The 16,857-nt window shown below is 30.1% G+C and overlaps 1 protein-coding gene across 1 annotated transcript; it reads left to right on the plus strand.

Annotated features, from left to right (window-relative positions):
* Positions 1-13,245: 13,245 nt before the first annotated feature.
* On the plus strand, positions 13,246-14,965 carry LOC118047854 (uncharacterized). The gene has a single exon (XM_035057261.2). The coding sequence runs from the start codon at positions 13,528-13,530 to the stop codon at positions 14,725-14,727; it is 1,200 nt and encodes a 399-aa protein (XP_034913152.1). The 5' UTR covers positions 13,246-13,527; the 3' UTR covers positions 14,728-14,965.
* Positions 14,966-16,857: the final 1,892 nt, after the last annotated feature.

Here is a 16,857-nt window from a genome sequence, read left to right on the forward strand (position 1 = left end):
CTACGAACTAAGTTAAATAATTTCTAACATAAAAAAAAAGTTGTCCAGAAAATAATAGCAATTTCAAAGGAACAAGAAAAATATGGAACCCGAGTCAATGATTCAAATGGGTTTAATATTAGCCACCAAAACAAGTTCAACATTTAGAGGCATTGAAAGCTTGTATTTAAAATAGATGTTGAGTTTGGTGAAGTAATGTCAAATTTGAGACATATCTTACAAAATTAGAATCCAGGTTTTCCTTTCAAAGTCACAGGAAACTTATTGGTAAAATCCATTTGCCTATTAAATTTATTAGGAAAATATGGCTTAATAACAAAAGTATTATTATAATGAAGAGTCAAATAGCTTAATCGATTACATATAAAATACTCACTTGTAATAGCTGATAATTTATCAGCATCATAAAAAATAACAACTCCAGCCATGAGAAATAATGGATGGTATTTAACTTTTTTAGGATTCCTGAAAAGAACATTGGCTTAGGATTCATTAAAATACTTTGTTAACCCATTGCTAGTATATTTGGTCATCTTGGACGTTGATTATCAAGTAATTAAATAGATGGATACATATTTGTGTTCCTTGGTATATATAACTTGGAATTTTTATTCGTTGTGGTGTATTGGTTGTCATATGTATCAAGAGCTTATCCCATAAATAGATGATCTATTTCTGGCGCCTATCATTAAAGGTTGATTATTGAATATTTAAATTGACAAATACATATTTATGTTAGGTCTAATGCATGTCTTTTGTCAAAATATGGATTATATCATCTTCATATTCACACTCAAAAACCTCTTTAATTTAAATTTAAAATAAAAACCTTAGGTTTAGGTAATCCCCAAACATAATAAACATGTATCACTTTAAAACAAATAATAAAGGAGTTTATTTTAATTAGGATGAATAGATTGATTATATATTTTCTATTATATTAGCAACTCCTTATCTAGAATTTCTAAAATATCATTTAGGGTACTTAGTTACCGTAAAAATAAATGACGACTTTTTTTTAACTTTACCTTTAATTTGTTGTAATGACCACATGTATATAGGGAATTCATTACTCTCTAAAATAATGGGCATTGTAAAGGTCATATTAAAGATGACTTGTGAAAAGTTTCTCACACTAAACATGCTTCAAGTTGCTAATATTAAAAAGAAATTAGTTGGCTAACTCATTATTGAGAAAAATTGTTATAAGATAGTATTTGAGAGTGATAAATTTATACTCGTTAAAAGTAAAATGTTTGTAGAAAATAGGTATCTTTGTGATGGAATCTTCAAAAATGAATAAATGTTACTTTTAATATTAAAACAATCCAACAATTGCAATTGTCTAGAGTGTAATTTTGTTTTTCTTTTATAGCAATCAATTTATATAATAATTAGGATATTCCGAGGCAAGTTTTCGTAAGCCAGACCACGCTAGCGACTGCTATGTTATTAGAGGAAGTTAAAATGTAGACAATTAATTAATACAGAGGTTGTCTTTCTGGATTTTGTGGACAAACCACCTTGAATAAAAGGTAGAAGATGATAAAAACTGAATGGCCTGACTAATCAGCACTTAGAGGGACATGGCGTCGAATCGGGGGTCCAGCACCGGTCCCAAACGGCAATTCTTGCCGACAAGGACCACTTGCAGCCGCCGCCGATTAGTTGATTCCCTTGGTGTTCATGGACCCTCACCGGTCCTATCGTCCAACAAGTTAGTCTTGATGCTCAATGATTTTCACATCCAACAGAACTAAAGACGAATGTGATACATAGAGATTAGTCTGAATGCTAATTGATTCTCACATCCAACGGATCTAATCAAACTTTGAGCTTTTACGGCGGTAGATGTTAAAAAAACTTATCTCGCTTCAAAAATTAATTTTTAAATAATTTTATATTATCTTATTGTATTTATTAGTATAACAACTTTTAAATAGCAATCAACTGAGTTTTAATTGCGAGAGAACCTTTCTTTCCATGTTCACAAATAAAATATAAATAGTATTTAGAATCGTATCAATGGTTATTTTTTAAATATTTTTTATTTGTAAATAACATCAACCCATCAGATTAAACTAAAATTATATAAAAAATAATTTTAAAAATTAAAATATTTTATAAATACAAAAATAAAGACAGTCGCGACACGCAATGAAAGGGAGGATTGGTGGGTTGGCTAAAAAGATGATGTCTAGGGGAGCAAAGGTGACCACTTGATGCATTTCCTGTCGATTTCCATAGCCCAAATAGGCCCCACCTTGCCTAGGTACTAGCTCAACATACAAGACAATGGCATCCTCCTAGCTCCATTAATTTCCATGGAGGATGATGGCATGGTTCCACGTTGGCACAGTCATGTGGCCTTCCCTAGGCTTTTGTACTCGCTCTTTGTACGGATCGGTGACTTCTACTAGGCCCAGCAAAAATATTTTAGCTTCATCCAGCTGAACTGATCATAGATTTTAGATTCTATCCGATGCTATCCGGTTCAAATTGCAGATTTTAGGTTTTGATAGGGTTATTAAGTTGTTTGGATTAAATTTTTTTTAAAAAAAAAAATAAAAAATATTGTTTTAGTAAAAAAAAAAATAAACAGGTAATAATTAGATTGTTGGGTCATACCGGAGTTTTTTTTTTTTTTTTTTAACTACGTTCAATTTTAATTTCAGGTTAGACGGGTTTTGATTTAACCTGTTAGGCCAAGCTGGTTTTTAAAATTATGAAACTCAGTTCTGACACTATTTAATACAAAGTTACAATCAGATTCTTGGATTTGAGAATTGGAGAATCCTATAAGAGGATAATTATGTAGCAAGATTTATATCTCATAGAAATTATATATATATATATATATATATATATATATATATATATATATATATGTCCTCCTACAACGTGATTGTTTGGAATGTAGTTACTAAAAATATGATGTTGGTGTTTGATTGAAAATAAAAATTTATCTTTATTATATTTGGGTAAAATTCATAAGAAAATTAAACAAATTAGTTATTTTACCCTTAAACTTGAAGAATTTAATTTGGCAATGTGATGTGTTTTTTCTTTCTAAATAATTACATACATTCATTATAATAACCAAGTAAAATAATATATTTACTAGCAAAATTACATATATATTAATCATTTTAATCATGAGATCCAACCCAATCTAAAGCTTTGGTTGTCGGTTGAAGATTGATCAAATCAACCTAATTTTTTATTTTTTTTTTCAAAAAAAATCCTAAACATTAAAATTTTGATAAGATTCAACCCAAGCCAAAGCTTGAGTCGACATGTAAATTGATTCACTCGTTGAGCTAAACTTGATTTTATGGCAATGATTTTAATACTAAACTTAAAATACTTTCATTATTTTTACTAAAAATGAGGATGTATCACATTTTAATATAAATAATAGGGGCATTTTCGTTAAAAAAAAAAAAAAAGTTTTCACATTTCTCATGCTAGATATTGTGATTCCTCTCATTTCAGGTGTCACATTTCATGATTTTATAGGTAGCGATGTATCATAAAATGTCAAGTTTAAGGAAGGAATTTAACGTTCTTTTTCCTTACAAACACAACATTTATTTATTTATTGACATCCAAGAATTAAGATTTTTTTTTATAGTTGGAATGTTACATTATCATCAAAGTATATTTATTTTTGTATTTTAAAAAAAATTTAAAAAAATATTTTATATTTGCTTAAAAAAAATATTTAGATTTACATCGTTTTGATGTATTAATTGCAAAATTTAATTTTAAAAATATAAAAAATATATTATTTCAATATATTTTTAAATAAAAAATATTTTAAAAAGTAACCACTACCACAATAATAAACAATCTTCTAATTCAAAACATGATTAAAAAAAAAAAAAACCTTAAACAATACCATAGCTACAAACAAAAGAATAAGGCTGTGTTTTCAATAAATTCAAATTTTTCTTTAATTTTTTTTTTGCATGTTTTAGATTGTTTTGATATGCGTTGATCTCAAAAATAATTTTTAAAAAATAAATATCATTTTGAATGCATTTCAGCACGAAAAGTACTTTAAAAAACAACCGCAATCATACTCCCAAACAAGCTAATTCTAAGTCGCGATCCATGTCAAGCATGCATATCTAAGCAAACATTTTTCATTCATATAGTTTTCTTTCCCAAAATTCTAAGATGGATTTTATGTTATGTAAATGGTTGAAATACAAGTCACATGATCTCTAATGATGGTGGCAGTTCATCTCCTTAATAATCTCCTTAATTATTTAAATTATTAATTATGATTAAACCTTTGATTGGTCCAATCGCAATTTTAAAAGTTATTTTGATTGTGAAAATGTAGTGCCGACAAATGTGTTTTTTCTTTTCTTTTCTTTTCTTTTTTAAAAATAAGCAGATGCTTTTTGCAATCTACGTTTCAAAAGATATATCAATTTATTAATATTATCATGCAAACCCCTTCTAAAATTCGTGTGTAGCGATACTATTTTAATATGATTTTTTTTTAATAATATCAATATGATTTTTTTTATATGCACGAAAAAATCCATTATATTAGAACAAATTTTTATCACTTTTGACCATTATATTTTCCAACATAAAAAATGCTATTTTAGCTTTTTAATATAGCTGTAAAAATAAGAGATGAAGCCAAAAAAATTTGTCTTTTCTTTTTACCTTTCATTTTGCTATTCTCTTGAAGATGGCCTTAATGGCATGTTAATCAAACAACTTTCTTATTTCAAATTTTCCTAGAAAAACCTTTTAAGAAAATATTTTAACTTTATTAAAATATTATCTCTTTCCTTGAGTAAGAGATGAAGGCCAAAATTATTTTACCTTTTTTTTTTTTTTCTCAAACGCATACCCTTCTATTAAAACAAATTAACAAACATTAACTTTTAATTTATGTATATTTCTAACATGCCCATTTAATTTATGAATGAGGAGATTTTAACAAATTTATTTTGATAAATTGACAAATTAGATAACATGGACAAAATAAATGTTATGATTAATTAAATTTTTTTATGTAAGAATATATTTCCTCGGATTTTCTTCTTTTTTTTTTTTTTTTTTTACCAAAAGCCAATTGCTTAAACAATCACATCCTAAAAGCTATTGCTAACAAGATCGTGACTAATTGAAAATTGTTTCAATTTATGAATCGAGAGCTTCCTCCACTATGTGTGTACTTGCAAAGCGGCCTTTTGCTCTGCTTTTCAAAGTACAATTCTCCATTATGAAAATATTTTGGAGCAAGAAACCCCACCGTTCATAGCTTTTCTAATATGCTTAAATTAACAATAAGGCAATGAGTCCCTTTCTCATTTCTTAATTTGCAAATAATTAATTAAAATAATTGAGTTAGGCTTTACTGGCATGATTAATTCCTATAAAGCCTGGCCGCACCAGTAATTAATTAGCTAAAGTATCTTATTAGGAAGAGGTTAATGAAGCACATGCGAAGTTGGAGCTCTTGATCTCTTAATTAGATAGATTAATTAATGGATATTTTATATTATAGCCTTAATCTTGTTGTATAAAACAAGACTAGTTGTAGGGTTTTCGTTGCCCGGCAAAATGATTTTCATTTCCTAACCCTTCAACATTATATTAACACCATAATTACCCTCTTTAAGCAAAGTTTGAAAATACGAACCAACTCGCATTCTTAATAAATTTAAATAATTATTTTTTTATGTTTTGAATATGTTTATTTTAAAAAATAAAAAAAATATATTATTTTAATATATTTTGATATAAAAAACATTTTACAACCACAATCACACTCCAAAATAATAAAATGAAATAATGCCGTACCTTTGGTTAAAATATGCAATTTAAACTTTCATGGATCCTCTCTCTCTCTCTTACATCAACATGATGTTACTATTTATTTGATTTATATATGATGAAGTGCAGTGTACGTAGCAGTGCCTTAATTCGAACATAAAAAATGAAAACAATATGAGAATGTGGATGGAATTTAATACAAAGTCGTCAGCTGGTTCAAATTTTAGGTGTAAGAATTCAAGAAATGTCTGTTAGATGTAGCTCCTATATAATATTTTCATCTGCCGAGGTACCAGCATTTATTTATTTTTTATTTCCAACCGGGCTGGATTTCAAATTCTTCTACTAGGTGTTTGTAACAGTAACAGTGATAGCTTTTTAAAATATTTTTTAATATTAATGGTGAAAACTTGCATATCACAGCAAATCAAAGCACAAGTGTTGCTATATATTATTTTTATTTTAATTAGACCAATCAGTGCATGGAGGAACACAATGTTGAAGGATGAGGGAAGGCAGGGAGGAGATATAGCCCACTTTGTCCACGGAAAACATATCAGTGAGTCGATTTCCGGAGGTCCACCGTGGATTCCCACCTTGCCAACTCGTTTCTCATACAAGACAAGACCATCCCATGCTCCATCAATCTCCCATCGAACAAGCCCTAGTCGGTTCCATACGAGCACAAACCTAGGTTTGAGTATAATAGGTTATTAGTGGCCAATGACCGTGCTAACCTAGCTGGTCCAAGAATCCTCTCAAGCCCTACAAATCTAATCCAACTTCCGTAGCTAGCTTCTAGTGTGACAGCCCCACTGATTAGTGATCCCTGTTTATTTGGGATTGTAATAAAGATTATAGTTTAAAGTATTTTGTGTTTATAAATAAATTAAAATAATATTTTTTTATTTTAAAAAAAATTATTTTTAAAATTAACATATCAAAATAATTTTAAAAGCATAAAACTAAAAATTTAACAAAAAAAAAATTTAAAATTTAATAAAATACAATTTTCACCGCGTTTCTTCAGCGAATTCGTCAGTATTTTCAAGTGGAAGTTTTAACTTTTTGAGCTTCCAGACGAGGGATAACTACGAACAAGTCCCCAAACAGAATTTCCAATCAAGGCTCGAAAGCTCGAGTTAAGCAATATGTGTTATCCTAAAACCGTAATTACAGCAATGTCTACTGCAGTGATTTCTTAAGAATCACTTTTTGGAAAAATGATAAACATCATCGAAAAAGTACGATTTTTTGTTAGTAAAGATGTGCTGCAAGGAAACAAAGTGCAGGCAGTGATAAATTACGTTAATTACTTTCTTTTGCGGACAACATCGATTAAAAGCTCACGGTTTTAGGGTAATACGACTTAATTTCAATACTTTCAGGACCTAATTGAAAATTACATTGTGATGGGACTTACTTTACTTATTCCTATTTCTTTTATTTATTTATTAATGTGAATGTTCGGACCAACTTGCACGCATATAAACTAATATCATCGATCCTAAAGTTAATGACCATGTAAGTTTTTAATAGCTCTGAAATGACTCAAATTCATGATTATTGAGAAATAAATCTAAAATTTGACCAGTTGAGTTACTGAAAAGTTAGTTATTTCTATATTTTTTTTATTAACATGAATGTTCAGGTCAGCTTGCACATACCTCAATTAATCTTACGAGTCATGAAATTAACGACTATGTGAACCTTTAGCAACCATCATATTAGCAACCACAGAGCTCGAACTTGAAAATATAGAAAAAATAAATTCTTTAATCATAATTTCTTGCCACATGGACACCTATTAAATGGTTTAGTCATTTTTATTTTTATAATACTAGTTCAATGTTAAAAACAAACCAATCCCTTCCATTATGGATATTAGAATGAGTTTCATATATAATCTAATAAAAATATTTATAAAAAAGTGAACAGTTGACAAATCCCATCTTTACCGACCTAATGATTAACTCAAAGTCTCAAACTATCATTTTTCCTTGATCAGAGAACGAAAACCAAGGCAAACCGCACATGTTCGGGCTTCTTCCAAGTCAAAACCAACTATAAATATATATAAGGTTCTCGTCTGAAATTCTCAGTGAAATTAAATTTCTTAATTATTGTTTCGAAGAACATTAATTAGTGTTTCGATCACGTGATTAGTCTCAGAAAATAGCCGTTAATTTTCAGAGTCGGTTGTTTGTGTTTGAGATTTCAATACAGATTGTTTTTTAATTGTTTTTTTCAATGTAATTTAATATATTAAAATAATATTATTTTTATTTTTTAATATTAGCAGATTATATTGAAACAATCTAAAATTATAAAATATTTAATTTAAAATAAAAAATTTTAAAAATTTATTTTCAATATAAAAACAAACATTTTAAGAAAAACAGGAAAACAATTTGCTGCAAAGCATAAACTGTTGGCCACCAATATTTTGAAATTTATAATTTTTGTTTTCATAGAAGGAAAATAATATTCCACTGTTATTAATCTTGAATAAAAACTTGCATTCATGTAATTTAATTTCTTCCAATATGTTATTAATATTCTACTATAGTGGAAGTAATCATCGTGTTAAGTAAAGACGTGATGACAAAGAACTTGAAATCTGCACAGCAAGTCTCGAATTCGAGTCAGGACATGCATCTCTTGTAAAAGTCTAGAATAATCGGGGTTTTACTCGCTCATCTGGGCCCATAAAATACGCTTTCTAGAGGGTGAGGTTTTCTCAAATAAAAAAAAAAAAAGTGTTAAGTAAAGATTATATGTAGGAAATAAAATTGAAGCTTTAGTTATCTGACAAAATTTAAGAAAAAAAAATCTATAATGTTATTTTTTTTCGTTATTATTATTATTATTATTATTTGACAATGGTTGAGAGATTTTAACGTGTATTCCAGGGATGCCATTATCTTACTTGTGCCTAGACTAATGTGTAAAATAGTTTTATAAATCAAGTTAATCATTCGTTCATAAATATGTAACTTCTAAAAATGAAAAAAAAAACTAGAGATCGAATAAAAAACTTTATGTACAACATTAAGGGTGTTTAAAAGTATGATTGTGATTGTTTTTTATGTTAAAATATATTAAAATAATATTTTTTTATTTTTTTAAAAATATTTTTAAGATCAGCGCATCAAAACGATCCAAAATATATAAAAATAAATTAATTTTTCATAAAATAAAATTAATTTTTTAAAAAAACAAGGCCGTATTTAGAAGCTTTCCGAGTACCTTTCTCTACTATCTAAGTCAACTTTTTCTGAAGACCTAATGTTCAAAAATGTAAAAGAAAGAAAACATTAATATTGTTATAGTGAAAAGGAATCCATTGATTATCATCTTCTTAAAAAAAAAAACAAATTGCTGTAAAACTCAAAATAAATAAAATTTTCTTCTTAAGCAAGGATTAATTTTTTGTTAGTATTATGAAATATACTAGAACAGCTAGGTAAATTACTATAACAATTCAAAGTGCCGTAATTGTTTTGTTTTGTTTTTTTAACTATTTCTATTTTTTTTTAAAAATGCAGCCTTCTATAACCAAAGTAAAGACCAATTTGTAAGCAATTGTTAAGAAAAGAATTTTTTCAACAAAATATGACAAAAAGTATAAAACAAAGAGAAATCTCTAACTAATCTCAAATTCACATAAAAAAGTATTTTTTAGTCCATTTATTTTTATTTTTTTCTTTTCAGTCTCTATAATTTTTAAAATTTTACTTTTAATCTAAAAATTAATTTTATTTATTTCTCAATCTAGATGTGAGTGAAAAGAGAGAAAGTCATTGAATCACGGTAGAAAAAAAAGGAAGTTATCAATCGGTCACCTTTCAACAATAAAAAAATTAATTTTGATGTTAATAAATTTTATTTAATTAGGAGGTTCCATTATTTTTATACAAAACAAAACAAAAAAAATAAAACATCAAACACGCAGGCCAAACCTTCTCTGTTAATATGCCATGCGTGCTGCGCTACCTAGCTTAGATAGATAACCTTTTTTTAACTTTGATTTTTTTATTTAAATATAAATTAATTAAAATAGATTAATTAAGTGTATATGTGGGATGTCTAACCTAGTGGACATTGAATTTTAATTGAGATTATTTAAAATAAATAAACTAAGTAAAGTCTTATGATTTTTTTAGAATATCATTTAATTTTTACTTAGTTTCTATGCAACCCTAATATTTTTTTTATTTAATTTTATAAAATTCCTTTCATCTCGTGTCTTTTTTATCATTATTTTATTAAATAATAATAATAGTTTCAAGAAACAATTGGCTTTCTAGATCTACACCCAATTTAGTATTTGGTTAAAAATCTATTTGATTAAAAATTGTTTAGTTTTCACTTGATTTTCATATAAGATAATAATAGTTTTTTTTATCTAATATTAGTAACCTTACATGATATTTTTTTTCTTTGATCTTATTCAATCACTTTCATGTGTATATCTACTTTTTATTATTGTTTGATGAAATAAAAAATTGATTTTAAGAAAAAAGTTATTAAACACAATTAAATTCATGATTAATTATCTTGATTTACATCTATCTTTTTATTTTTCAATTTAATCTTTAATTATCATTAACACACACACAGTTACTTCAATGTATAATACCATCTAGTTTAAGTAAATCCCTGGAAGAAGACAGGTTAGTTGTTTTGAGCAATTAACAGATGAAGGAGGAAGTACAAGACTTGCTATGACAAAAAGGAGGAGCAATTACAGGCAGACACATGTCCAGGCTGGCAACGGTTACGAGGGGCATTGCCAGCAGACGCCGAACATAAGAATCCGTTGTCAAAATATATATATACAGAGAGAGAGAGACGTTGTGATCTAACTGCCTGCTTTTTCGTTGCCACACCACCGAATAGTAATTCCCACCTCCTTTTCTTTTGATTCCTTCCATGTCCTTTTTTGCCCATGACTTGTTCAACATTTACACAAGAGGCTACCTTATCCTCTTCCCCCTTTTTTTTTTCTTTTTAACAGCATCGCGTTAATATATATTTACTGTTTTATGTTCGTTGGATTTGAAGCCATATATATATAATACAGCAATTATTTTTAATCATATAACAATTAAACAAATTGAGGATATTAGGTTAATTATAACACCCATAGGGCCATGTCTGCTTGCGTATTTTTGATGATATCTTAATTGACTGTCCTAATCCGTCGCTTGCTAGGACATGAGTTGATGGATTATAAGCAACAAGTTAGGTGTTTGTACACTCGGCGGTGAATGCCACGTGAGTACGGCAACGCCTCTCCAAAAAGTATGGGATTTTATTGGTCCCAATAATGTCTGAATTTGCTGAAAGTACTCTCTTGTATTAGTGGGTTTCATGGATCTAAAAGGTGGGTGTAGCTGTAAGTAGTAACTTCTCGGCCACACCCGCTTTGGAAAAAGCTTGATCCCGACCTCGGATGGCTCGTGAGTGCATGTAACAAAGCTCACAGGTAGCTAGAGAAGATGGATTTAGCCTTGTTCTGGAAGTTTTTGAAAGATGGATCATTAAAGGTTAGGACTGCATGTGTTGGTGCGTCCATAAACGTCCAAGAGCTATTATGCCTAAACGCAATTAATGGCGGTGCCCCCAGCATTATGGAATGCGCACCGCATCACCAAATCGTGCTCATCAAAGAGGGAAGGCCCTTAATTCCCTCATGTGCCTCATGATGCTATGATTCTCAAGCATGGCCTCTGCATGTTCTTGTTTGGTAGTGTGGTTGTGGTTGCTTTTCAAATAATATTTTGTGTCAAAATACATGTCAATAATTTTTTTATTTTTTAAAATTATTTTTGACATTAGCATATCAAAATAATTTAAAAACACTAAAAACATATTAATTTTAAGTTAATAAAAAAAATTAATTTTTTTTTAAAACACAGAAACAAACAGTTTTAGGACTGTTTTGTTATTATCATGAATGTGTAATATAAGAGGTTGGAGTTCATGCTTTTCACTTGTAATAAGAAGGAAAGATGCTGGTATCGCAAGCACAAATCATTGTTCTTCTTCATTTGTAAATGAAAAATCAATCAATTGAAGGTTTGCCATATTCCCTGAAGAATTATTCGAGTTAGTAAAGTTGCAGTACTGAAGCCATCACACACACTTCCATGGATTTTCCCGGAGAAGATGATGGAGGCTGGAAAGGAAGAGTGATGAGCGTGGTTTTTATCTTTATGAAGTGGCGTTGAGCACCAAAATTTTAACCTGTCGATCGATCTTGTTGTGTGGATAGCCAATGATTAGCTTTCCTACAAAAACTGGTCTATCTTTGCTTAAACAAATGAGAAATAAAAAGCAGTTAACGTTAGCATACAACAAGTTGCCATTATGATTATGTGTTTAGCTTTATCTCGGCTGTCAACAGGCCATGATTTCTCATGGGCCACAGATAGTTCAGACCAGAAGCAAAAGCAGAGAAAGAAAGTTGAACAGTGGTGAATCAAAGAAGAAGTAGGAGTGTGCATATATATAAAAAACAAAAGAATGGAAGAAAGGTACGATCGTCAAATGAATTGATTCGACCATAGGATTTTTTTCGAAGAGGTAGGGAATTTAAGACAAAGTTTAATCCATCACCCAATTCTTTCTCCTTCTCCTTCTCCTTCTCCTTCCTCTTTCTTTTTTTTTTTTTTTTTTTTTTTTTTTTTTTTGGTATCACCTCCCTCTCCTGTGCTAAATTCCCGTTAAAAGTGACCGTATAGCATCCCAACACAATCACCTCCCAATTACCCACACTTTGTCACTTTCCACTTTGAGGAGCCGTTGCTTCTCTCTCCCTATCGAGTCTCTGTTGCGTTTCTACCCTTGACTACATCCAGAAATTCTGTTCTCAAGTAATCTCGCACAGCGATTTTTCGATGCTCAAAAGTTCATGTCCAGCCTATAAATACACTATCCCACTCCTGTTTTCCATTTGACTGGACCGTAACAGTCCTGTCTGATTTGCTTTTATAACCGGTTTTTGATTGCTGTAATATATTTATGATTTAAAATATTTTTATTTTTTTAACAGCATCACATTAAAATAATACTAAAATATATAAAGTTAATTAATTTTAAATAAAAAAATTAAAAATTTAAAGTTGCACCGCTTTAACAAACATTGCATTAATTTTATTCCAAATGCATGTATTGGATTTAAAGATTTATTTTATTCTGTATAAATCCTTCTTAATTTGAATCATACATGTTAATATAAGAAGCTAATTACCAATAAAATATTACTTTAAAAAAATAAATATTCTTTACCATTAGCAGCGATCCTATCAGCAAGTAGTAATTGGAAGGAACTTGAAGGTTAAATAAGGAAAACTAAAAAGAAAAAACTGATTAAACCAAAATCTGAAACAAGTAGGCTCCATCCTTTGACAGCTATAAATATCCCACCTTTCTTTACAAAACAAAAGCTCTCCCTCTTCCTCCCTCTTTCTCTCTCTTAAAAAGCCTTCTATCTTCTACCAGCACTTGGAGTTCCTTCGCTTTTCTCCAATTGTGCCTCACATACACAAAATATTCCCAATCCTTTCCGCATCTCCTTTAACAGGTGAATTAAAAGAGAAAACACAAACCTCCTTAAGCCTTTCATCCAGAAACGGAAACCCATTTCTTGTTTTATACACTCTCTCTGTCTTTCTGTCCACAATTTTCTTGTTTTTTCTTTGAAACTAAACAACAATGGTAGACGTGGACCGGAGAATGACCGGCCTAAACCCGGCCCATATCGCCGGCTTACGCCGTCTCTCAGCTCGAGCAGCTGCCCCATCAACAACCACCACACTCCCACCTCGCAACAGCCTCCTCTCTTTCTCTTCATTAGCTGATAAAGTAATTACCCACTTGCGCAGTTCTGGCATCCAAGTCCAACCTGGTCTTACAGAATCTGAATTCGCCCGATCCGAGGCTGAATTCGGCTTTGCTTTCCCTCCTGACCTCCACGCCGTCCTCTCTGCTGGCCTCCCTGTCGGCCCAGGATTCCCTGACTGGCGCTCTGCTGGTGCCCGCCTCCACCTACGCGCCTCCCTTGACCTCCCAATCGCTGCTATTTGCTTCCAAATTGCCCGAAACACTCTTTGGTCGAAATCTTGGGGTCCGAGGCCATCCGACCCGGAAAAGGCTTTACGAGTCGCGAGAAACTCACTTAAAAGAGCCCCTCTTTTGATTCCCATTTTTAACCATTGTTACATTCCTTGTCAGCCATCCCTAGCGGGTAATCCCGTTTTCTTTATCGACGAAAGTCGGATCTTTTGTTGCGGGTTGGATCTATCAGATTTCTTTGACCGTGAATCTCTCTTCCGGAGCTCCGAATCTCATCCGATTATCATAAAAAAACAGAAGTCTGTTAGTGAGAAATCTACTGGGTTATCCAACAATCTGTCGCGGAAGAGTTTGGATACGGGTCTGGTAAACGGGTCGAGGACACCGAGATGGGTAGAGTTTTGGAGTGACGCCGCGGTGGACAGGAGGAGGAGGAATTCAGCGTCGTCCTCCTCGGGATCTTCGTCCCCGGAACGGTTTTTTGAGATGAGAAGATCCGAAATACCGAAATGGGTGGGGGATTATATAGAGAAAATCGGGTCGGTTTTGAGAGAAGGCGGGTGGAAGGAGTCCGACATAGAGGAAATGGTTGAGGTATCAGCGTCGGGTTTTTTTGAGGGTGAAATGGTAATTTTAGACAATCAAGCGGTCCTGGATGCTTTGCTTTTGAAAGTGGATCGGTTTTCGGACTCTCTACGTAAAGCCGGGTGGAGCTCCGAGGAAGTGTCGGATGCTCTGGGGTTTGATTTTAGACCGGAGAAGGAGAGGAAACCGGTTAAAAAATTGTCGCCTGAACTTGTTGAGAAAATTGGGAAATTGGCTGAGTCGGTCTCCCGGTGATGATAGAAAAGTGGCATCATATATATATATATACATATATAAATATATTGTTTTTCCAAGGGTTTCTCGGGGTTGGGTTTTCTTTTTCTTTTTTATTTTTCTGATAGTAATTATAAAAAATGAAGAATTGAGAAAATGTATGTACATGGAAAAACGAGTTGTACTATGAAACGAAGCGTATAAAGGACTTTTTTTAAAAAAGAAATGAAAAAAGAAAAGAGAGTTTAAATTTCTATAATCGAAGGAAACCTTAGATAGCTGTCGTTTAATGTTCAATAATTTTTTATATGTTAGCATCACAATTCATATTATTTGTTGTAAATACATGTTTGCTAGCATTCAAATTTTGGTAATTCAAAAACGACATCGTCCCAAAACATGTGGTTAGCTGGGATCTACAATTCGAATCCACCTGGCGAGATCCGTTGCCCAAATGATTCTGCGATCTTACATTACAAATTGTGAATTTAGATACCACCACATACTTTAACCAGGTTAAATATTAAAAAAAAAAAAAAGTGTATACACATGTTTCTTTAACATGCTTATACTATATGTAATTAAATAAATCAAAAATAATATATATTAATAAATAAAATAAATTATAAATAATAATTAAAAATATAATTAAAAAAATCAAGAAATAAATATAAATCAAGATATTAATCTTGTAAGATAGGATATTTATTAGGTTATATTTGCTAAATTTATTTATTAAAATAATTTTTTATTTAATTAAATAATAATATAAATTCCAAACTTATCTGAATGGATGGCTTTTTTATAATTACATTACTCTGCGGAAGTAATTGTTAAACCCCGGATTCAATCGAAACCTAGCTTTAGATATATGTGTTTATATTACTCTTTTATTTTATATTGAATAACAAATACATGAATGGATATTCAAAGCTGAATTGATAAAATATGAATACCTGAATTTTTAAAATAGATAAGATATAGTTGCTAGAATTTAGATTTATAAATATACATTATGATCCGCAATTATTTATTCAACATTATAAAGGGAGTCACTAGTTTTATCATTAGAAACACAAATATTAATTCTTTTCAAGGAGAAGAAAAAATAACATTAAAAACCTGTATAATTAAATATGATTGTAATACATTACCCATAATTAATGACATGCTACAGACATGTTTTCAAGGGAAAAGCTAACTAAGACACCCATGCATTAAACATTGTCTGAACATATTTATTAAACTTTATTTATTTTCAAACCGTGTTACGAAATCAATGATATTAATTAAATATTTTTTATTTTATATGATTATTTCTTAAGTGTTTAGAATAAAATCTAAATAAAAAAAGTAGATAGATAAATTGATTAGAACTATTATTAAATTCTACTAGCTAGTCCAGGAAAACTAAAATGACAAGAGAATTCTCTAAAATAAAACAAGAAGACGAATTAGGGAGATGAACCAAGATTATATATATATTTTTTAATAATTTCAAGGTAAAAAAAAACATAATATGAACTCCTGTTATCAAAACAAATAATTTGACACCTATCCCAATAAATTGGCTTATAATTTTATCTAATAAGAGCCAAATTAAAAAAAAAAAAAAAAAACTATGAACGTTTGATCTATTATGTATTTTGCAAAAATTCCGATGCGGTTTAGTTTTCTAGTTAATTACTCTAATGTATGGCCTGCTATGAAATGTTTTTATTATAATTTTAATAAAACACTTATATTTTAATACATTTAAGAGTTTAATCAATTTTAATTCCTTGTTAAAATTAAGTGTCATCTTGGAATTAATCAATGGAGCTCAATAGGCTCAGCTTTCTAAATGGGCCTCATGTGCACGTGTGCATCTTTTTTAGTAGAAAGAGGCAAGTATATGTTTGGAAGGTGTGAAGTAATTTCAGGACGGTCTCCAATGGAAAATGTTTGGCATTTTAGGAGGGACACTTGCTAAATTTTATCATTTTCAAGGCGAGCCCAGGCAGTGGCGGAGTCACATTGGTGTTAAAAAGGGACAATTGCTTCCTTTTTTTTTTTTTTCTTAAATATTTTTTATATTAAAATATGTAATTTTTATTTTTCAAAATACTTTTTATATTATAATATTAATAATATCTTAACATATTTAATTTT

This window comes from Populus alba, chromosome 7, assembly GCF_005239225.2.
Source record: "Populus alba chromosome 7, ASM523922v2, whole genome shotgun sequence".
Classification (NCBI taxonomy): Eukaryota; Viridiplantae; Streptophyta; class Magnoliopsida; order Malpighiales; family Salicaceae; genus Populus; species Populus alba.